Source organism: Aquila chrysaetos, chromosome 10, assembly GCF_900496995.4.
Source record: "Aquila chrysaetos chrysaetos chromosome 10, bAquChr1.4, whole genome shotgun sequence".
NCBI lineage: Eukaryota > Metazoa > Chordata > Aves > Accipitriformes > Accipitridae > Aquila > Aquila chrysaetos.
Genome location: NC_044013.1, coordinates 40008953 through 40031046, shown reverse-complemented (window position 1 = coordinate 40031046; position 22094 = coordinate 40008953). Strand labels below are relative to the sequence as shown.

General features: G+C 40.8%; 1 protein-coding gene across 7 annotated transcripts in view; it reads right to left on the bottom strand.

Annotated features, from left to right (window-relative positions):
- The window catches only part of CLTC (clathrin heavy chain), a 35473-nt gene that overhangs the window by 4360 nt on the left and 9019 nt on the right, over positions 1 to 22094 (bottom strand). Inside the window, exons 2-33 of one of the 7 annotated variants that reach the window (XM_030027065.2) lie at positions 20714 to 20921; positions 19929 to 19931; positions 18295 to 18563; positions 17786 to 17947; positions 16862 to 16975; positions 16282 to 16455; positions 15216 to 15413; positions 14355 to 14555; positions 13597 to 13749; positions 13165 to 13287; positions 12759 to 12896; positions 12469 to 12633; positions 12169 to 12349; positions 10905 to 11068; positions 9893 to 9904; positions 9064 to 9189; positions 8346 to 8488; positions 7703 to 7937; positions 7234 to 7356; positions 6992 to 7137; positions 6642 to 6825; positions 6110 to 6302; positions 5489 to 5646; positions 5107 to 5271; positions 4906 to 5013; positions 4612 to 4779; positions 4291 to 4440; positions 3884 to 4015; positions 3605 to 3715; positions 2708 to 2878; positions 2202 to 2423; positions 1077 to 1097 (exon numbers count right to left, since the gene is read on the bottom strand). In XM_030027065.2, coding sequence (XP_029882925.1) covers positions 1077 to 1097; positions 2202 to 2423; positions 2708 to 2878; positions 3605 to 3715; positions 3884 to 4015; positions 4291 to 4440; positions 4612 to 4779; positions 4906 to 5013; positions 5107 to 5271; positions 5489 to 5646; positions 6110 to 6302; positions 6642 to 6825; positions 6992 to 7137; positions 7234 to 7356; positions 7703 to 7937; positions 8346 to 8488; positions 9064 to 9189; positions 9893 to 9904; positions 10905 to 11068; positions 12169 to 12349; positions 12469 to 12633; positions 12759 to 12896; positions 13165 to 13287; positions 13597 to 13749; positions 14355 to 14555; positions 15216 to 15413; positions 16282 to 16455; positions 16862 to 16975; positions 17786 to 17947; positions 18295 to 18563; positions 19929 to 19931; positions 20714 to 20921 — 4821 coding nt within the window. The remainder of the gene's footprint in view (positions 1 to 1076; positions 1098 to 2201; positions 2424 to 2707; positions 2879 to 3604; positions 3716 to 3883; positions 4016 to 4290; positions 4441 to 4611; positions 4780 to 4905; positions 5014 to 5106; positions 5272 to 5488; positions 5647 to 6109; positions 6303 to 6641; positions 6826 to 6991; positions 7138 to 7233; positions 7357 to 7702; positions 7938 to 8345; positions 8489 to 9063; positions 9190 to 9892; positions 9905 to 10904; positions 11069 to 12168; positions 12350 to 12468; positions 12634 to 12758; positions 12897 to 13164; positions 13288 to 13596; positions 13750 to 14354; positions 14556 to 15215; positions 15414 to 16281; positions 16456 to 16861; positions 16976 to 17785; positions 17948 to 18294; positions 18564 to 19928; positions 19932 to 20713; positions 20922 to 22094) is intronic. The other 6 variants (XM_030027066.2, XM_030027067.2, XM_030027069.2 and 3 more) reach the window with 6 other exon arrangements.

Genomic DNA, 22094 nt, shown 5'->3' with positions numbered 1-22094 from the left:
TATGCAAACACTGCAGTTCAATTACCTTTTTTCACACACACGCTTTCTTACTGCCTCACTTACTAGCTGCTGAAGGACCTTACACTACACATTTTAGTCAGGTTAGCCTTGAGTTCCAGTGGTGTAATTACAGACATCTCGTCACCAAGAAGCAGTTTGCATTTAGTCCATCTTCAAGCCATTTGTCAGTTTGTTCGCCCTTTGCTCAATCACATTAATGGAAAACTCACACTAGGGCTGACCTCTGGTCTAAGGAGAATCGGAGTGGTACTTGTACAGAAGCAGATGGACAGAAACCTTAAAGATTGCCCTTCAGAAGGGCAAAATTGCATAGCAAAAGGCAAGCCTCAGAGTAGCCTCAGAAGAGCAATAAGTATTACCTTTTTTTTTTTTTTTTTTCTTTTTTTTTAATGAGGTAGCAAGAGAAGTTTAGTGAAGCTGAAGAGCTTGGAAGGCAGTCTTTTTTGCACAACAAGAAATTTACTACAAAGAAGAGAACCACAGACTTTGTCTGATAGCTGAAGTTTTAAGTTGCTATGTGAACTAGAGCACCATGTGGATTAGACTAGCACCATAAGAACTGGACACCTGAATGAGGAAGAGTCTCTTCTGAAGCAGCTAGTATCTATTCTGCCTACTGTCAGCACGCATTAGTAATGGTCAAGAGATCAGAAACTGGATCACAGTCCTTAAACTACTAAATGCCATATTGATTTATGGTTCAGAGGCAGTGGTCCAAGACTTATTTCTTATTGTAGGAGGTTCTTCCAGTCAGGTTGGCTGTCAAATAGTAGCACTTGTGTATCCTTTCGATACCAGGTTGACTGTGATCCAACTGATCACCTGTATGCCCTTCCTGAGGATCTATTAGCTTATTAGTAGCAAATGAATCTACTTTTGTCCTACAGCACTAGCTACTTGTGGAGTTAAACAATTTGCATATGCTTTAGTGATATTTTGTTTGGGGGAAAAGCAGTAGCAGCAGTGTAGTAAACATAGGAAAGAAAAACACTCATGCAGAATCCTTAGACTTAGTCCTCCAGACTTAAAGATGGAAAACAAGAATCAACTTTCACCTTTTCCTTTATTGCATCAACCTGCAAAGGAATTCAGAAGGTGCAGCTTAGAAAAATCAAATTCCATATTTAGCATATAAAAGGTAGAAACAAAAGCGTCAGGGAAGAAATAATTAAGGTACAGGTGAATAAAAACAAAGATACACCAGAAGTATCTGCTTTAGAAAGGCAGCTCTGCTTGTTGCTAGATCTTACTGCATTGATTTCATTAGCTACACTACAGTTAGATCCTAATCGTTTAGCAGAACACGAAATTTTAATCTTTAAGAATCCTACTCCAAGACTACTACTCTCAAGAGAGGCCTAGTATTAGCTTGGTACATCAGGTATATCTGACAAGCAGTGCTATTGCTTAGATAGCTCCCCACCTCCCCCAAAATACAGCATTTAAGGATAGCAGATTGCTATATGACTACAGAGTAGTCCTGCCTTTAGAAGTAACAGCCAAGCAAATCTTCTAGACAAACAGCCACTCTAGTCTTCATTGACTCATGCTTGAGTTACAGTTTTACTTCTCACAGAGTCTTAATCATTAAGGAATTTACACCATTTCACTAAAAGATACTCTAAAAGCTTCAGCTGGGCAAATCTTGCTAGTGACAGTTGGTATTTAACTCAAATCTGGTTCAAGTCTGTCAGAGCATTACCAAGTACTTCCCCATCCTAAGTCATTTCAAACAAAAGCTGAGTCATAATTAGTGCCATTAAGTACGAGAGCCACATTTTAGGGTTAAATGTGCAGCAGGCAAAGTTAACTCAAGATCTAGCTATAAAGCTTTTTTAGTATACAGTCTAGAATTTAGTTAGAGCTTGATCCCAGCTGGGATTCCTGACTGACACAGCATATGAAAAGCCTGAATCCTGGACCTACTTTAAGACACTGCCCATGGTCAGGCAAATACTACTGATGTAGGTTCTGTAATTGGTAGATAGGGTGGAGTCTGCAAGTGTTTCAGTCTCTTAGAGGGCGAAGTCTCTCCCCAGATGGACTGAAAAATAAGTGTGGACATGGACAGACAGACATCTGACAAAGCCCAAATCAATGTTAGTAGCAAGCAGACAGTCTCAAGGCATACACCACACTGACTAACAAGCTTTCAGTGTTGGAGAAGCACCTGCTCTTACCTTGGTCAAGTATTCCTTCATGACCTGAATAAAGTATGGCATGGCAAAGTCCATGATGTTGTGCCTCCACGCTGTTTCCAAGACAACATCTGGCCTTAGGAGATCATAGCAGGTGAAGAGACAAGCACCAAAGCATTCTTTCTTGTTCTCCTGCAAGAACCACTGCAACAACTCTTCTGCCAACTCAGTATCTTTGGATTCTGAAGCATACTGCATTGCATCCTACAACAGGAGAGAGTCTGTTTAGCCTCAGGTGCCATAGTATATTCACTCACATGGATGCGATATTTAACTAAGCTGCAACCTATTACTGACATGAGCAGAGAGGAGGCATTCTATGCCTTGTTTCCAAGAAATCTGTCCATCTACTGCCACTCTGAAGGAAGATTTGCCATATTAGCAACAAACACCGCCTAGTGGCATCCAAAATGATGCAACTTTACTAGAAAGTCACAGGTCTCCAAACAAGCCAAGTGTGCTAAACCAGACCTGTGTAGTGCTCTTACCTTATACAGTCTGTCTTTCTTACAGAGTTCTACACTCTGTTTCCAGCGATTGTTTCCTTTGAAGAGATACGCAGCAATTCTTCGGAACTCTATTAGTTCATGCTTCTCCAAACGTTGAGCAAGAGAAATGTTGTCAAAGTTGTCATAAGCATCTATAGAAGTCCTAAGAGCCTGAGTTAAGTAGAAAAAAAGTTATTCACACTTCAAGTGTATGACCCCATCCACAAAGACAGAAACATTTTCCATACATCTCAGTTCTGTATTCCTACTTCTAGGAGGATAAAGTATTCTAGCCAGACTTGCAGAGAGACTGATTTTTTTTTTTTTTTTCCTTTGAGAAGCTGGTGTTTGGCACATGTAGTTTAGGGTATTCCAGTTAGTATTTTTCAGTAGTGATTGCTGAGGTTAAGAGCCTCCAAATACCAGACAGGTGCTCTCTGAAAACAGTAGAACAGCTAGACATCACAACTGTTTGTGCTTTCTGTGAGTTCTTTCCTTAGCACCCACTGTTTGCCTTAAATAAAAGCTGATCTGTCACACTCATAACAAAGTAGCCAGTCTATCCCCAGTAGGAATGACCCAAAAAGCTCCTAGAAAGCCACTAACAGTTCTCCACTTAATCCTTGGCTAGTCACCACTAGTTCCGTTTGAAGTGTCAAAGAACATACACTTATAGGAATTCAAGTTAACAGCAAGCAGGTAAAATCTACTGAAAACAAGAAAGAAACCTGTGTTTCTAGACATTAAACAGACTGAGAATGTTAGGTTAATATTGACACAGAAGTCCCAGCCTGAATAGAACTTTGAAATTCAGAAATAGCTGCCTCTGTTATGAAGCATACACACCATGCAAGTTGATACCTGTTCCCGATACTACTGTTTCAAGACAAGACATACCTGGTAGTCTTCTTCAATAATGAAGAGGTTGTTCAGGGACTCATTCACTGATTTGTTGTTGTGATTTTGAACTGAGCGCAGGTACGGCTTAACCAGTGGTAGCTGTTTAACCTTCAAGGAATCAGATAGATAAATTTAAGTCAAGATAACTTTTTGTAGAGGTCTCCTAGCTACTTCACTACCTCACAGGGAAGACGCTAAGTATTTTAAAATGCTACTACAGCTAAGCGCTTTTCCAACTGCAACTTTTTTCTTTGATGTGGATAGTAGGAAAATTACCTTTGTGAAGAAGGTGACAGCACGAGTGTGGTCAAGCCGAGGGGACAACACCATCAGCAGATCATTGAGCAACAGAGGTTTAAATTCCAAATAGAATTGAACTGCCTTGTAATACAGCTCCACATTGGCCACCTAGAGATGAGTAAGGATGTACATTCAGAGCAGAAGCTTGATTGTAGAGAAATCCAAATGAGAGACAGACATAACCTTAGGTATTCCAGCACAAGTGAGCCACCCATCCAAGACTCATTCTTGTCCCTAGAAAATCTCTTTAGTTACTGTAGTTGACTTGCTTTGAAATTATGTGGCAATATCAAGAACTGAATTTTAAACAGGCTACTAATGAAAGAAGAGAACTGAAGTGCACATAGCAAGAAATTTACCTCCTTTCACTAGGAAAGTAATACCTTAGTGATGATATCTTTGAACTGGCCTTCTTTCCAAGCATCTGTTGGGTGATTCATCATTGTGATTATGGCGTTATCATATTCTTCATACTTATCATACAAGAATACCAGTTCAGCCCAGAGATGGGCCTGTTCTGCAGCTCTCAGAACCTAAGCAAAAGGCATATTAGAAATTCCAGTTAACATATATTGCTATCAGTGTCCGTCAGCGCTCAGGCTTTAGTGCTATTAATAACCTCAAGATCTGCTATTATAAAAGCTAGGGTACAGACAATCCTGACAGATGCATCTCAGGTTAAATTTAAGGCCTCAGACTTTCACCTTGGGGATGTTGACTCTCGACCAGAACAGCTCCAAGTGCTCCCTCATCTTCTGTGGCTTGAACTTGGAGTAGAGAATTGCTAGCTCCGTAAACATCCCCATGTGTGCTCGCTCAAGTCCAAGTGCTGCTTCCAACATAGTTATCAGCTCTTCAAAGTAACCACGATCCTAAGAGATACAGACAGTTAGAGATGTTTCACATTAGGAACCAACCTGACTACATCTCCAGTTTTGGACAGAGTTGCCATGAAAGAATTTAGACTTTGACTGTGTAACAGGAGTCAGCTTAATTACCTGGTAATAGTTGATTAGCTCTTCCAACTCATCTGCATGTACTACAATATGGAGTCCACACATCTGGGCCAGGCGGAACTCTTTTCCATCAACACAAGCAAAGCAGACCTGGAATTGACAATTGCATTATCGCTTATAACCAAAGCTTCTGAAGAGGGTACAGCTTTGAAGTCCCTTAACTTATTCAATCAGTGAGTTTACCTCTTTCCACGTGCGAGTACTGTTTGCTTTCCGAGCACCATCCACAGCTGCCTGGTATTCACCTAGGTGAACTAAAGTTGAGGCTAAACGGCCAAAGTTGGACACGTTGTTATACAACAGCTTAGCTGCTTCATACATCTTTTCATCATAACAGCGATCGCCAACCTACAGGAGAGCATAACCAGGTTATTCTTGCAGCTTTTCAGTCAAGGGCTTACATAAAATGTGTAGCATTCAAGCCATCATCAAAATGGAAATGCCTTTGAAGTCCAAGATCTATCTGCATATCCAAAGAGATAGAAGTCCCAACAACCCTCTGGTTAGCAAGGCCTAAGGAACCTGCTGCTGTGATTCAGCAAAACTGAAACTCAGTCTCACTCACTTGCTGGATATGTGCATTGTTGGGTCCATTGATAAACTCTTCTAGCTCTGCTAGGCGATTTGTTTTAGCAAGAGCAAAGATTAATTCCGTTTCCACATATGACTCCCGGGCCTTCTTGCGTGCCATTTGGAGATACTTCACCAGTTCTTCCCAGTTTCCTATGAAACAGAGTTCAGAATGCTTACCTCCCACCATTGAGGACAGTTGTGTTTAAACTATACTACCAGCTCAATCTAGTTTGACATAAGTATTTCTACAGCTATTCCCCAAAAATCAAGACTAGCCTTCATACTGCATATGCTACATTAGATTAATAAAGTCACCTTACAATGGGCCTAACTAAATATATCCTGGTATTTAACTTCATGCAAAGACCTCCTTAGCAGCAACTGCTCTGACAGAAGTCTCCAGCTAGCTAAAGAAGGTAGTTAAAAGACCACTGATTATCTGCAAATGGAATACACTGTCTTTTCCCATTCTTGTCTAGGACGAGATTGAAAGGACCAGATTCCTCCACTTGCATCAAGATATAGGTTTGACAGAACTGCAGTTTGAGCAACAGACCACTCAAAAGAACTGAACAACATCAACAGGAAAGATTTAAATAAGACTTAATCATACCACTGGCATTGGCAGCTTGAACAACTTCCATGTATGAGGAAGGATCATCTGCTTTAATATACGAGTCAATCGCTTCCTTCACCATCCCCTTCTGAAGCTGTGCTTTAGCCAGCTGACTCCACACAGCAGGCTCATTACAGCGTTCAGCAAATTCATATGCACGATCCAGGTTTCCAATGTGCTCTATTAATACCTAAAGAAAGGGTTACCATGATCAGCCACTATCTATAAAGGTCAGTTGTACAGACACTGAGCTGTTATATTTATGTTAGTTCTTCAATGGATCCACAGTTGCTTTTAAAATAGGGACTACTCTATACAACACACAGCATAAGTGATTTTAGGCTTACAAAGTTTCACTTACTAGAGGCTTCAATACACAACATTTGTTCTACTTCATAAGACAAGACACTGAGCAACTTTGGTCACTTTGCTAATTGGTGTTAAGTACTGAAGTCACAAGCTAACAGCAAAATCCTGGTGTGAGGATACACGTCACAAGGAGTTATTACAGAGCGAGTTTTTAAGATACCTGTACAGCTGATGTGTTGACATCAAACTTCCTGAAGATAGCAAATGCCTCCTCAAAAAGCTCATTGCTGATAGCTATATTGGCTATGTCTGGAGCATCATAGTTATCCAGGCGATTGATGTATTCCATGACACGGGTGCGATCAGCCTTAATAGCTGTGAGAATGAGAAGGTTCTGCAGATTCCTAAATAGAGGGAGAAAATATTAGTACATACCAAGTAATGATCAAGAAATTCATCCTCCCCTCTGCAGAAGGTATTAGTTTATTTGCTGTTCTACATTACAGCAATTTGGCACCTGCACCAGGTATAATTTCAAGTTTCCTATGACTTAGTTTTGACTTTACACACCTGTGCTCACTGAACACAGAGTTATCAAGAACTATTTTCTCCAGCAGTTCAATAAGCTCATTAGGAAGATCTGCAGTCATGAAGGCCTTCACAGTAACAGAGACTTCCTCAGGGTCCTGTGTCTCTGACAGTGCAGTCTGTACAACCTGTAGGCAGAGTCAAGCCATTGACAAATCGGTTAAGTCAGGTACCAGCAAGTCAAGTTAGGACAGCAAAGGCTTTTAATGTTTTGTCAGTTTCACCTGGTCGATCAGCGGTCTTCTGTAAGGGTTGCTTTCCAGTAGTACGCTGGCCCACAGTTCAGGGTCTTTACGACGAACTAAGTAGCGGGAAAGACTTTTGAAAAGGGAGTTCTCATTGCAGACCTAGTGAAAGGCAAAGTTAATTCAGAGTGAGGTCACAGCTCTTGAGCCTACAGTGGATGAGATAATTTACTGCAACATTAACTAAGCCTCCCTGAGAAGCACACTAGAAATCTCAGGCTTTGATACTTCCATCAGCTTCCCATTCTAGGATGTCCAGGGGAGTCCCACATTTCTCATTAAGTTGCAGAGGGAGATTAAATAGCTACCCGTTCTATTAGAAGTGAGCAGTTCCTAGCTTAATACTTTTTATGAAGTAAGTGCTTTTGTCAGTCATAAACCCGAATATCTATCCCATGATACTCAGGTTAGAACTTAACCCATGAGTCAGCTGCCTTGGCATACGTACATTAATAAGTTCCAAATCGCACTGTCCACGCTCATAAGCCACGCAGGCCAGGTGAGGGTCCCTCTTCTCACAGTACTTGCCAACAACGCGACTGTCATAATAAGGATTCTCACGCAGGAATCTTTCTGGGTTGTTGTTGCTATCAATGTATATTTTGGCCAGTGCATTGTGAGTCGCAGGCTCCTCACAACCCTCGTGAATTCTTGCTTCCAGCCAGGGCAGAAGCAGTTTCAGCCTAGAAGGAAGCAGTTTTCACATTAGAGAGGTTGAGTGAATAAGCAAGTATCCACTTGCACAGTTTCTTCACTATAGAAGTCAACTTCAGCGTAGGATAGAGTCAGTAACTAAACCAGAGTTATAGTACTCCATTTTGACCTGCATTCTGGTTCATTATTATAATGGTATAACCTTCTGACACTATGAAGAACATCACATGCCCAAGACTCTCATTATCTGGAAGCTGCTTAAGGGGGATCCCCACATCAGTCAAGAAGTAAAGCAGACTTTTGCTGCTTGCTCTACCCAATGGCAGCTCCTTATGTCAGTACCAGCTTTAGCTATGTAATGAGGACATGCACTGATGGATGAGCAGTATAACCATTAACAGTCTGGCAGTGTTAAAAGACTCATAGAAGTTTAATACCTGTTTCTTTTCTCAACCTCTGCAACAAGCTCATCAGTCGAAAATTGACCTCTCACTACAAGGATAAGGTTCTTTATCACATCTTCAGAGCAATCCACATCAAGCAGTCCCCCAATAACAACAGGCAGACGGCTTGGATTCACCTAAACAGGATCATTTAAAGAAGTCAATGTGTTGTCATGCAGCATAGGCAGTCAATACTTATCCCTAGAAGTACACATGAAGGCTGCTTGTTAAGATTGACCTCATCTTCCTGCCTTTACCTCCAGCTTCCTGAGGTTCTGGACAAGCTTGCAAGTCAATTCTTCAGTCAACAGGGGATCACACCACAGTTCAGTGGCTCACTAATGCTCAGTCCCCATAGAAAGAGCTCCTGAGCAACCTGATTTGTCCCTGCAGGAAGTATAAAGGGGAACTTCCCCACCCCCTAAAATGCTGGAAGTTAAAACTACCCTAAGAACTCCAAAGTTACTCTACCAAGCCTTCCGCCTGCAAGATGCACATTAGCAGGGGTTACTGCTCAGCTTCACTGAAGAATAAGAGATGTGACTCACATAAGGGCTAACTTACTGGAGGCCACTAATAGGTACTTAAGTGTCAGTCTCAAGTATGAGGCTCTTTGCAGAATAGTTACAAACATAATGCCTATAGTTGCATGTAATACTAGAAAGATTGATCTGTTTGACTCGTTAAAGCCAAGTGACAAATTGTAACTTACCTTCTGTACATAAATCTCAATATATTTTTGGAGATTATTTCTATACAAATACAGCACCAAGTCGTGGACAAAGTCAAAGCGATCACATACAATGATGAGTGGCAACTGGTCAGTGAGTTTAGCTTCCTATAAAGAGAAGAGCTTTAGTAATTTGGTTTTGTTCTTGGGCTTAAGCAGACAAATACAGTCACTTAAACTGTTAAAGCAGCTGAATTTGGAAAGCCAAAATTCAACAGTCAACCAAATAGTGACAGCTTATTGTTCAACTAATTGCTTGCAACATGTAGCAAGTAGGAGTACTCACACCCACTTCAGGGCCTACAGCAAGAAGCTTTCTGAAGTTTAACCCTGCCCCTTTGCACGGCAGAGTCTACAAAGTCTTACAACACAATACAACTATTACAAGCCTAAGCTATAGATACCATTTTTAGTCGCCACTGGTGTTTGGTGTGCAGGATTAGCACTCTGGGATTTCAAAATGAATTTAACCAAGACTAGATTAAGTTGTGGTTCATAAACTTATATACAGAACTGACTTCAAGTACCATGTGTCTTATGATACCTTCCAACTCTGGATTTAGAGAACAGTAAGAATCAAGCTAGTAGCAGTACTACTTAAATTGCTAATCAGATTAGTTATCTAAAAGCATTCCAACTTTCAGCATAAGATTACAACGATTACAGTACAGAAGCTTAGTCTATGTGGCAGACAGTATTCCGGATGCATATTTCAGATCACTTATTCGAACATGCACATCCCAGAATATAATCCTACATATAAATTACACTTAAGGACTTTACACAGGGAGGCCTGTACTGGGAGATTTACCTGGTACATGTCCTGCACATTCCAGACATGGAACAGCACAAAAAACAATAGCTTTCATCAGGAATTTGACAGCTTGATAACATATCTTAGGTGGCTTGATCAATTTACATACCTTACACCTCGATGACACCAGGTTATTTTTATAGAATTCTTATTTGAAGAGAGTTTTGCCATCTTCAGATATGATCAGTGAAATCTAAGACTATGCTATGTAACCGACAAACATGAAGGCAGGAAATGTTCCCAGATAAAAGTTTTTCCCTCCCACGCTTTCTCAGGTATTTCTAGCAGTGTTACATTTGTCAATAAGCTCAGCACTAACAACAGGCTACAGAATCTGAACTTTGAGCACACCATCTTTTTCCAGTCTTCAGAAATGTTTCAGCAACGCTCTGAATCCTAGCAGTAAGTCAGTTAGCATGTGTACTTACGCTGACTGGCACATCCTAGCAGAGCTAAACTGCTGTTCACCTGGCTAAAATTTCAGTAAGCGTGTACAAGTAAAATGACTTGAGACACATCAACCCTGAACTCTGAAGGCATTTATGGAATTAATTGACACTATTCATTTGTTGTTTCTGTAGCTACTCAGTTGAAGCTGATGACACTGTAAATAAGCATTAAGCTTTGAACTCATTTGGTATTATGGTTGCTCTCAACCTTCAAGTTACCTGTTTCCTACTTTATAGCAGACGTCTGCAACAAGTTCTAGATGAGCTGGTGCTGTTATTACAGGTTAAGAGTTCAAGCCAGGTTAACCTTACTAAGAGCAGTGAGGAACTGATATGACAGATTCTCCATTTTTGAGATACTGTTCCAGGCTCAGGCTCTATTAGGAGGTACTGCCAACATGCTAGATACCTCTGGTTTAAGAGAACAGATGGATCCTTAAGTGCAAAGGTTACAACTCATCTGTATTTTCACAGAGCTAACTCATCTCAGTGGTGACACACACCATGTTTTATCAGAACCACAAACAGACCAAGACAGTCCAGTGCTACCCAAACATTACCTTGAGGAAGTTTTTAACACGTTCTGGATCATAGCAGTTACTTTCCCTGCAGATTCTTTCCACTTCTTTAATTTGCCCTGTCTTGCACGCAGCTTGAATATACTTGAAGTGCACATCTGGATCCTGGCTGAAGTTTACAATAGAGCCCAGGAAATAAAACAAACCTTGAGGGAAAACAGTCAACATGTTATTCTGCTAAAGCACTTGAGTTGGATCGATATTAGCTTTTAAGCAAGCCTTCCAAGTTACAATTACATGAAAATTTGAATCTGACTACTGCAGAAGTTTACAAAGAACTGAAAAAAAGATTCAAGCATTGTAATTGTTTTATTAAGAACAGATTGTCCTAGCTGAGATGAGCCTGTTGTTCCTCCCCATGTATTACACAGACTAGTGTGTTAGATGTAACTTCGATAAATACTGATGCATTATCATCAATTGCCATAGGTCAGCTTTGTTAAAACATCCAGCACGTGCCTTCCATACAACCCCTAGACAGGAGGCAAGGAAGAGTTTAGAAAACCAGAAATAGTTGTGACCAAAAGCTATCAGCACACCTTTCACTAAAACAAACACACAGTGCAAAAGCTGCTTGCCAGGACCCACAGCGAAAGTTCACTTAAAGCTGATGCCATATACTACTTGACTACTTTAGACAAGTGACTGCTAAGTCACTTAGTCAAGAAAGATTCACGTGTTTTTTGGAAAAAAACACATAGGCTGCCTATGCAAGAAACCTGTCTACAATAGCATCTTATTCCACTAAACATTCTCCAGATTCCAAGAGTCCAAGATTACATTGGGTTCTCAGTCTTTAAGGTTTTCTTTAAAGCTTAGCAAGATGCTGTTCAGCCACATATCTGCAGAGATTTGAGCACTGACATACCACCATGCTGACTAGACTATACACAGCTCACCTTGTTGATTAGTACAAAAGCCCAAAACCAAAGCCTACACAAATTTAGGACAACCATTTTGGACAGAGGAAAAAGGCCAGCAGCTTCTTCAGTTAACTTTTAAGGTTGTCTACAGCTCCAAGCTTTTTGGTAGGATTTCAGAAAACCAAACAGTGCAACACTGAATGTTGGTGCCCCCCTTAACAGGGAAACTTTAAGGTTTAGGTCAGGTTTTAAAACACTTTTGAGGCCTAGGTACTTAAGTTCAATATGGCTTTCTAGATTTCAGCAGAGACAGTCCTTCATACACACACGTATGATGAGGTGAGCACTAGCTCCTTTTGCTAGAGGCAAGAGCACAAACTTACCTTCAAAGCTCTTGAAAGACTCAAACAGCTCAATAAGTGACTGTGTTGACAGCTGTTCGTGGTATTTTGAAGCTACCTGCACACAGATCTGCAGGTTCTGACGAATGTTAGCAGACAACATAGCACGCAGACACTCCAGAGAGTCTTCTACCGATAAGGAACCAAAATAATTCACTAACCACTGCAAAGACACATAAGCCATTTTAGATCAAATTAGAACACTCCACACTCCGAAGTCAAATGTTGAAAGCAATATTAATGGCCTAGCTTTTGCTAAATTCAGCATAATTGATCTCATACCTCAGGATTGAGAAGATGAGTGTGAACTACTGCACGCTTGATGTCATACAAGTCTGTGAAGTGTTCAAGTGCTCTCTGTAGCAAGCCAGCTTTCTCACACAGCTGAGCTATGTGAGCGCGGTCATAATGAGTAAACATTTGGTTTCCCAGGATAGCATCTGCAACCTAGAAGGAATATTGAAAAGTTTCATTTAGTTCCGAAACACCATCACTAGCATTTGATATGGACCACAATACAGTGGCTAGTCTAGCTACAGAAAAGCCTAATCCGATAACTCTGAAAAGCATACCTGAGGTGCATGCATGAGGTTCATCTCAAGTAAACGTGTTTGCAGGGGACCTTCTGAGGGACGATTATTCTTCAGTGCATCCAGCAAGAAGGCTGTACATTGCTGAATTAAATTATACTCCATAAAGACATCCACAATCTGCAAATGAAGATTTATGCTTTTGATTAGAAACTGGAAGTATATTTAAACAAAATAACATCCAAGTGCAGCTTCCAAAGCTAAACTGTTTTTTCTGGCACTGCACTAAGCTGCCATTTAGTGTTCTTAAAACTAGGAAAGAAACAGCATTGTCCCAGAAAGGTAAATCCAAACTTGTTGCTCAAAATCTTCTGGTGGTAAGAGTAAGGCTCCTCTTACCAATTTTAAGGCCTTGAAGTTAACATTTCATAGCAATAAAGTTATTTACTTGTGTTATGTCTGCAAGAGGCTCTTCATCTTGAACAAGCATTTGTGCAAACTGCTGTCCTTGATCAGGGCTGATTCTCATTACATTCCTCAGCAAAAAAATCCAGTCTGGAGTATATCCAACCTGAAGAGATAATGAAAAGTAATAACTCAGCGAGAACGCACGCCTTGTTCAATACAGAGCTCAGTAAAAGCTACTGTCAGTAGCTTATACAACCCAGTCAGGATTTCCTCATTTGGAAGAGGCTACATAGGGAAGTAGGAAAGGATACATGTATGAAGTCTAGCTGTAATTATTCATAACAAAACCTTAGGTCAAAGTAGGTACTACACAGGCTCTCAGATTCCCCCCACAATTACTTTTAGCTGCATTGGAACATACACTGGTTATTCTGAAATACAGGACAGATTTGGCAATTTCATTTCCTCTCACCTTCTTCGCATACAAAACAATCTTCTGGACTTGTCCTGTTTCAGCAAAACACTGGATGACTTTGTTTGGAACGTTGGCTCTCAGATAGACACTAAGTGCTAGTGTAGGATCTACAGATTTCACAAGGTCTCCCAGCTCCTCTGAGCACTCCAGCTGTTTAAAGACAGAAATACAGTCAGTCCACCCTGACAGTGTCATGCTGAAATAAATGCATTACTACCTTCTTCCTCATTTGTCTTCCTTTTGGATTTCTCTTAAAAAAAAAATTAAGGCCCAGCTTGATAGCGTTATCTGACTCTTTCAGCAGTGATCTAAGGGGCTCTGTTCCTTACGCTGTTCTACAGGAGTCAGAAATGCATTCATAGAGCTGAAAAGAATTAGATGATACATTGTATCAGCATGTTTCTTCAGCTAATTACAGAAACATAACCAGGGCTCAAAGCATATGCAAGTGAGTATCCAAAGAAGCCTGAAGTGGTTTGGGAAAAAAGGGCAGCAGCTCAGGAACTTTTCCACACCAAGTTGACCCTGCTGTAATTTTAAGTAGAATGAGTGAAGCTCTTGGAGTATTTGATCAATTCTGTTGCAACAATATGGGTCATAGTTACAGGTAGAGTGAACACCTACTGCTCAACTGTTTGATCACACTAGCACATTGATGAGTTGCCCCATTGAGTTTTCCTGGGAAGGAGGGGAGGCTGTCAAGCAGTTATGTCCCTCCGCCTCCAGGGCTCTAAAGGTATCCACCCCAAATTTACCTTATCTTCTTTTAACCATTTTTCCAAGAGCTGTTTGCGTCCCTGCTGAAGCACTGGTCTGCAGAGTTCCAGCGACTCGTACTTATTCAGCTGCCCTTGGTCAAGCAGAATGCCGAAGTACTGTAGTAAAGGGGAAGTCTGTCCTGGCTGAGCTGGAACACTCTGGAACCGGCGTATGGTGTCTGGCGTACGCAGGATTCCCTGCCAGAAATAAGATGCACTTTAGTTTTCTCTTCTGCTATTGTGGCTTGGCAAGAGTTTCTCCAGAAAGCTGAAGTTAGAAATGCTTGCCACAGCAACATTATGTTTTGCCAGCCCGGAATAAGTCAGCAGCAGTATAACATCAGCTCAGATATTCCCTTTGAGATGTTTTGACAGAAGATATGCAATAGTAGCCTATCAGTAGCAATGCAGATTTAAGTTCAGAGGACTGTCCTACAGAATTAAGACACCCTTTTCCTTGCAAGCAAGTTCCTCTCATCTGAATTTAGTCTCTTAGTCTGTCCTTTTTGTCTTGTTTCCAGGTGCAACCTCAGCTAGAGGCTGTCTTTTCATAGAAACTTTTTTAATCATTGGAAAAGTAAAGATAAGTACCAGAAACATTAAGCCTCATAGCCATTACTTCATCATTTATTCCTCTCCCCCTCTGTGGGCTTCATAGAAGCTTTAAGATCTTCCAGTGTACAATCAGTACTCTCAGCACATTGTGTACAGGTTCTTCACAGGTATGTCAAGTACTACGTTAGGACAGGAGCAGTAACAAGATTCTCATCTTGCTACTTATGAAATTCAGCAAGGTTTCCTGAAGCAAGCAGTGTAAGCCAGTAGAGTTCAGTACTGTTCTGAATACCAGTCTATTACCTTTGGTGCATTAGCTGCCACTTTTGCTGCCTCCGAATAGTTCCCTTGTGCAAACAGTGCATTGAATTTTCTGGCAAAGAGTTCCTCAGCACCTGCCAGGTTGTTGCGGACAGCCATTCGTAAAGCTAGGTCAGGATTCTGCAGCACATTTGTGATATAGGGAATAATATTCTCTTCTTCCACACACACTGAGAGCACCTGAATAAATCAAGGAAAACTTCCAGTTAGTTCAAATATAAGTGAGCCAAAAGCTAAGCTAACCTCTACAAGGAAAGCAATAGCATACATGGAAAGTTTTTTCATCCCTTGATAACTGCAGAGTTGTGTCATTCTATTTAAGAAACAGACCTCCAGTTAGAAGGAACCTCTACCATCCAATGACTGCATCAAGGCAGATGATTAACAGTCAGTTTAAACTGAGGTATTGACAGAGGTCAGAAATACAGGGACGTAAGTACTATCTTTCTATAACCTGTACTCAGTGACCTAAGTAACCAATCGTGGAGGATAAACTAGGAACAAGACTTCTGCTCTGTATTACCCATGCTCAAGAAGCAACAACATTTGAAATCAATTCAGTCTAAAGGCATAGCTGTACAATGTTAGCAGACTAGTTTAAACTAGTTAAGTTAGATGTGTATGGAGATACAGTAGCAGATTTTCTTTAGGGCTCAGAATACCGTCAGACACCAGATATTCTCAACAGAGTCCAAAGTTAACGTATTTAAGACTCCCATTAGCATATGCTCTGCAAGAGGATACAATCTGCCCCCAAAAAGAGAGGTATATACTAGTTCCATCCTCAACAGTAGGACAGTGTTTAGATCCACTGACTGCCATTACAAAACCCCCCAAATTATGCAACTAGAACTTGAGCTGTAGAAGAAACTAGAAGTCAGACAAGCTGCACTCCTGTTCAACTATCCAACACTACCATATTCCTCATTCTACTATTCTGTCCTGTTAATTTACGTAAACTTTTAGACATTGATATGAACACTACAGTGTATCGTTAAGGGCCAGTGGGATTAGCTAAACAAGTGGTTTCCGGGCAAAGCTTCCTTACTTGTCCCTTTCTGTTTACTCCAATAATTCCAGCTGTTGCTTCATGCTGTGCAGTAACAAATATAGTCTCTCCACTGATTCTGTTCATGTAGATACAGGTGCCAGTTTCCAGGTCATACAAGTGGATATAGCCATATTTTGTTATGAGAAACACCACATCGTGCTTGTCACTGATCTGCAAAACAGGAATAGATTAATCAAATTTGATATTGGATAAAGCAAGTAAGTGCTTTTAACAGTCAGAAGATAGCTATGCCATTTCAGGAGAACTAGAAGTGCTGTTATATTTTTACTTAATACTGGAGTACTATCACAGTAGAATGATGTTTTAAGAGCTTGAAAGACAAGTTAAATATACATGGATATTTCTTCCATAAACAGGAACATGCTGCCTTTGAATGCTCCTTCAGTCTCCACCTTTCCTTTAACACCACTGAAGCAGAGGCAGAAATCACAACAGTTTAGTGCTAAGCCTCAGGTCAATATATTGACCACCTGGCTTCCAGTGCCCTGTTACAGTGTCACATCCACCAAGAGAAGCTACGGACTCATTTTTGTGCTCTTGTTTGCAGCTGTCATACCTGCATGGCAACAGGAAAGTCATTTTGTGCTTCAGGAGGAAAGAAGACATCCACTGCTTTCTTCGGAAATGGCTGATTCCCAGTGGGTGGTGTGCCAACTTCAATGATATGTAACTGTGCAATAGATAAGATTAGTCTGTTAGTTGTTGTATTTAATTTCTGTGACAATAGATTCAACAATAAAGATACAGCAATTCTTTTGCTGCTGAGCCTTAATCCCAAGCTTATGCAAAGATAAACTAAGTCGGTCTTCCTAAATATTTTCACTGGCTAAACGTGTGTGGCATACTGTATTGATGTACCATAGGTGAGGGAAACAGTTAAGCATAATCTTTAGTTACCCCTAGCTACTTAGAAGTTTAAGGATTCAATTAGGTCACTATACGCACTCTTTCAAGTTGGTTAACATTTTACAGAGACAGTTCTGAAGATGTTTCTCTGAATCTAGCTTTGGTTTTACCTTGTTTTAGCTGTCACAAAGTAGCTCACATAATTCCAGTGTTAGTATTAGACCACTAGTTAGCCTTGTAACTCTAGTGTTCAATTTTTTGCATCCAATATTTTGGAAGTAAGTTAAGCCTGATACTGGGGATCAGCATCAAAGAAAGATTACAACAGCTTTTCCCTTAAGCTTAGCCTGCGAAGCTGAGAGTCACGTGTTTCAAGCAGCTAATTAGGCTGGTTATGACATGCCACCTTACTTCATGACTCGAAACAGACTCCTGCTACATCAGGTAGTCCCTGCTGTGAAGCTCTGTATGCACCAGTTTTCACATACATAGATATATAGCATCCAGGTTGACATATAGTCCTTCACTTTTTTCCCCTAAAGGCAACTTTGTGCATTAAACCATTTGGTTTCCTGGAAGCAGATAACCAGGGTGAGTCACTAAAGATTACAGCATATTTAGAACCAAGTCTTACCTTACCCCCAGCTTGCCCTCTTACTGCAAAACAGAAGAGAGTGGATTCTTCAGCATTTCCTTCCATCTTGAACTGCGCAAAGCTAGCTGCATGTCCCTCAATTGGTTGTGACACTTTTCTATCTACAGAATATAGCTGCATTGCTCCCACAACACGATTTTGCTAGACAAGACAGAACAGGAGTCAGGAATTACAAGCACTCAGCCAGTAATTTCATTTAAGTTAGTGTTAGTAAATATGTTGTCATATCAAGCTGAAGTACCATGCCATGAGGTACCATTCTCTTACAAAGGCATCACTTAAGACTCTTAACCTTGTACTAGTGTTTATACCATTATTGCAATATTTTCAGTTACACTTAAGTTTGTTATTTGAAGATCAAGACAAGCATTTACATTCCCAACAATGTTTTAGGAAAGAAAACAAACATATCAGTCCTGCTCCTATAGAAGGAGGAAACAAGACAAGCTCTGGGTTTTCCATGGCAGGCCTCCCTAGTGGTAAAGTACCTGTGCAGATATGCCTGTTAGCAGTAGCCATTTCTGCTTAGCATCAGTACGGTAGTTGATGATCTGGCAGCCAGCAAGACTAGAATGGCGATCAAACATTTTCACAGGCTGGGACTCCCCCTCCATACTCCAGTGGTAGACTGCATTATCCGTTACAAGGGCAACAGTATTCAGAGAGATCCACTTCCAGAAGGTGACATCATCTGTCATTGTATGAGCCTTCATTTTGCTCTTCATTTCAATGTTAAATATTTGAAGCGTTTTCCCAGCTAGAAAACACAACAGTGTTTGCCATGTTACAGTTTCCACTTGTTACTTCAAGCACTGGTTAAAAGTAGAAGAGCTGCACTATGATATTAAACCCTTGTGACTTCCTTCAAGAAAATGCTGTTATATACTGGCAGTATCTTCAGTGATCAGCTATTACTTTTAACCAGACCACACTCCTAGGGCTAATTTTACCAATTTGCCACTACTGAGCTACCAAACAGATGTGGAAGACAACTTGGTAGGAGACAAGAGCTTCAGTTGTACGATACTTCACATACAACAAAACTAGGTTACAATAATGCTGAGTATCTTGAAAGTTGTGATGAGAGCTATGCCGGTGTCATTAAAAACTATGTCCACATCTGTTTTAAGTATAAAAAAAGCGCAACATGCAACAGCCAAGTGGGCAGAGGGCTTTTGTAATTCAGACTCATGAACCAAAACCCTTAGGTTGCACTAATGGGACACAGAGCTACTGGCTGCAAACCAGACTAACAGAAACTGTGCAAGGAAAGGAATCTAGTGACCAACACAAGCTCTAGAAGGTAAGAGGAAAAAGTTCTCTGAATTACATAGAATGGTGCATACATACATCCTGAACAGCCACCTGCCGTCATTTCTACCAGTTTTTACAATGCAGTGGCATATAAGAAATTATTTCTTCCTGTTGAGAAGATAAGGAAGGTTCTGACCAACTTCTACTAGTTTTAGGAGGCAGCTATTTAAGCACATGCTAGTGTAGCCCAAGAGGAATATAAGAGATCATGGGAAACTAGGTGTAGGTCAGAATATCTGCTACAGTTACTAACAGTAACTCAGCTTGATAAAGTCACAGTGCCATATGGGCAAGTACCTTCGCTGACCAAGGATTAGTTTAGTTAGAAGCCACCATTAGTTCAGCTATTGACAGAAGATGCAGAGTCAGGAGTTTCTCCAGAGCTTGGAGAAGACTGTCTAGTAGGGTTACTCAGGCTACAGGCTAGCAGTTTGTTTCCATATCTAGTGCAGCTGGAGCTTTAGAGTCAAGGGAGATGACATTCAGGTAACATGTATCCTACTTAATATGCCTTGCATAGCATGAGGCAAAATCTAGACATAAGTTGAAAGGGTCAGTCCTGTTTATAAAAAGCTTAATATCAAGACCCCAATAGTTTAAGTACACTTCAAGTTCTTGAGTGGATTAATTTTCTGAATCTTAAGGATTCCCTTGTTCGGGAAGGCATGAAAAACCTCTGAATTTTAGGCTTTCAGTTGCTTAAACACCACTGTTCAGCCATGTGCACCATAGATCTGAGCCATTTTATTCTGCTTTTCCTTTTCATAAGACACGACAGGAACTAGTACAGTCAATTGAAATAACTCACCATCTGCACGCACAAGAAAGCATTAAAGTTGTGACAAAACAGTAGCACAGTATTAAAGTCAAACTTAGATAACATTGAATACATATAAATCTTTCCATTAGCAATACATGCATTTCTGGAGTGACAATATTTAAGGCTTCTTGGGCCTCTTGGGGAAAGAGATCGACACTTCTGGAAACTCCAGAGGAATGCTTGTTTTCTGTATTGCCAGAGATACCAAGCTAGCTGACCTTGTGCTTTATTCCCCACACAAGTCTTCCCTGCATAGTTTTACCCTTCTTATCACTGACTGATATAATAAATACGCACAAACTTGCACACTGGCCTCTTCCAGCAAGGCCAGACTAAGGCCTTCCGGAATATTTCCCCTCCTCCCCAGTCTTAGTTTTCCTCTCTGTAAAGAGAGGCTTAGTTGACAGACCTTATACGCTTAGAAGATCAAGTCTCACTTCCCTCTAATATGATTCCAGGCTTGAGGCTCCAGAAGTATCTTAAAGCCTACACTATCCTTCCAGCTCTCCCTGCTCGGAAGCTGTAAGCATTCTGACTGAAGCAAAAATACATCCTAATGATCAGCAAAGAGCAGGAAGCCTCAACTGAAGTTTACTGCCCAGCTACCTTCAGAAGAACTGAAAATGCATTAAACTTAAGCTCCCATTAAGCTGTGGAAAATTGGTAAGGGATCCTCCCACATAAATTGCCTGAGAGACTTAAGTCTGTCATAAACTAGTCTTACAGAAAGCTGTCCATCCATTTCAAACATTTCTTTATCAGGACTTCCATACCTTTTAATGCAATGACTTTACTGGCGGGGTTCATGATAGCACTGTCAGCTGAAATTGGTCTTCGAATAGGGTTGCTGGGGTCATTCATGTCAATGATCACCACTTGAGCCTGTTCTCCTACTTTCTCTCTTATGCAGATGAATTTGTCAGACTCCATTGTCAGAGTGCTGAAGCCAATGTTTGCTGGGTTGATGCCCAGATTTTGGAGCTGGAAGAGAAAAAAGGTTTAGCATTAAGTTACTACCTCGGTATAACCGTGAACAGCTTTTGTGAAAGTCGCAAGAGATACTAGGCTTCACCTATCTTTTTGTGACAATACAACCACGCTACCCAAAAATGGCATGGCACACAAGTTCTTGCCCATCTTCAATTAAACCCAGCAGGCTTCCTGAAGAAGCCTTGCAGCATTCAGGTGCTTGGAATCTTGTCTTCAAGGTCCATTTACAACTTACTGTTTCGAGAACTCAACTTTTGAGCCCCTCATATGGTTTAAGGCACAATGAACTTGCCTACTCCTGGTAGCTGTGCTAGAGTTGCAGCTTCAGTACTCACTCTCACCAGCTTTGCTTCCAGAGCCCTAACTTATTCCACTGAGATTGGCAGCTATCGCTATTTCAAGCTTAGCATCACATGTGAGGCGTCTGAGCTTTATCTTTATCCTTGTAGAGTTAAAAAAAGCTACCTGTCTAGCAATTAGCCTAGTCCTGTCTAGCAGCAAGGCTGTATACCACCCAGCAGGCAGAGCTAACACATTCGAGATGGACACTACTGAAATCAGACATGGCTCATCCACAGCCATACTTAACACGGAAGATATCAATAAACCACCTCCTTTTCTGCTGAGCCACAGTCTACTTCTGTAAACCTTTAAAGGCATACCCTTAAATTATGTTTCTAGTACGGCTTGCAACAAAACACAGTTTAATTAATACCACTTCATTGCATTTGCAGCAGGCTGGCGTGTTAGGATGTCAGTAGTGAAACAAAGTTTATTCCATTTTTAACAGCTGAAATGCAGAATGGTTAGTTCACCTCACATACAGATACCCAGCTTCTGGGTGGATTTACCTTAAAAACTCAAGACCAGTTTTCTACCGTTAAAGGAATTATCACTTCTAATGCTTCAGATATTTTTCTTTCTGGGAGACTGTTTGAACTTCAAGCCCAAGGACTCCCAAGAAGGGCTAGACCTTCAAAGCCTTTTTAGTATTATTGTACTAGTTTGAAGCAAAACAGTAAGCTCTTATCAGCTGTGCTCTGTACAAGCTCTGAGATCACCATGCCTCAGCTGCTCTGTTCCTGCCTACTTGCAGCTTGTGATAAAGAGGGTGTTTTACTATACTTCCCCTTCGCCCCAGCTTTCAGGCAGCGCACGCGAGTA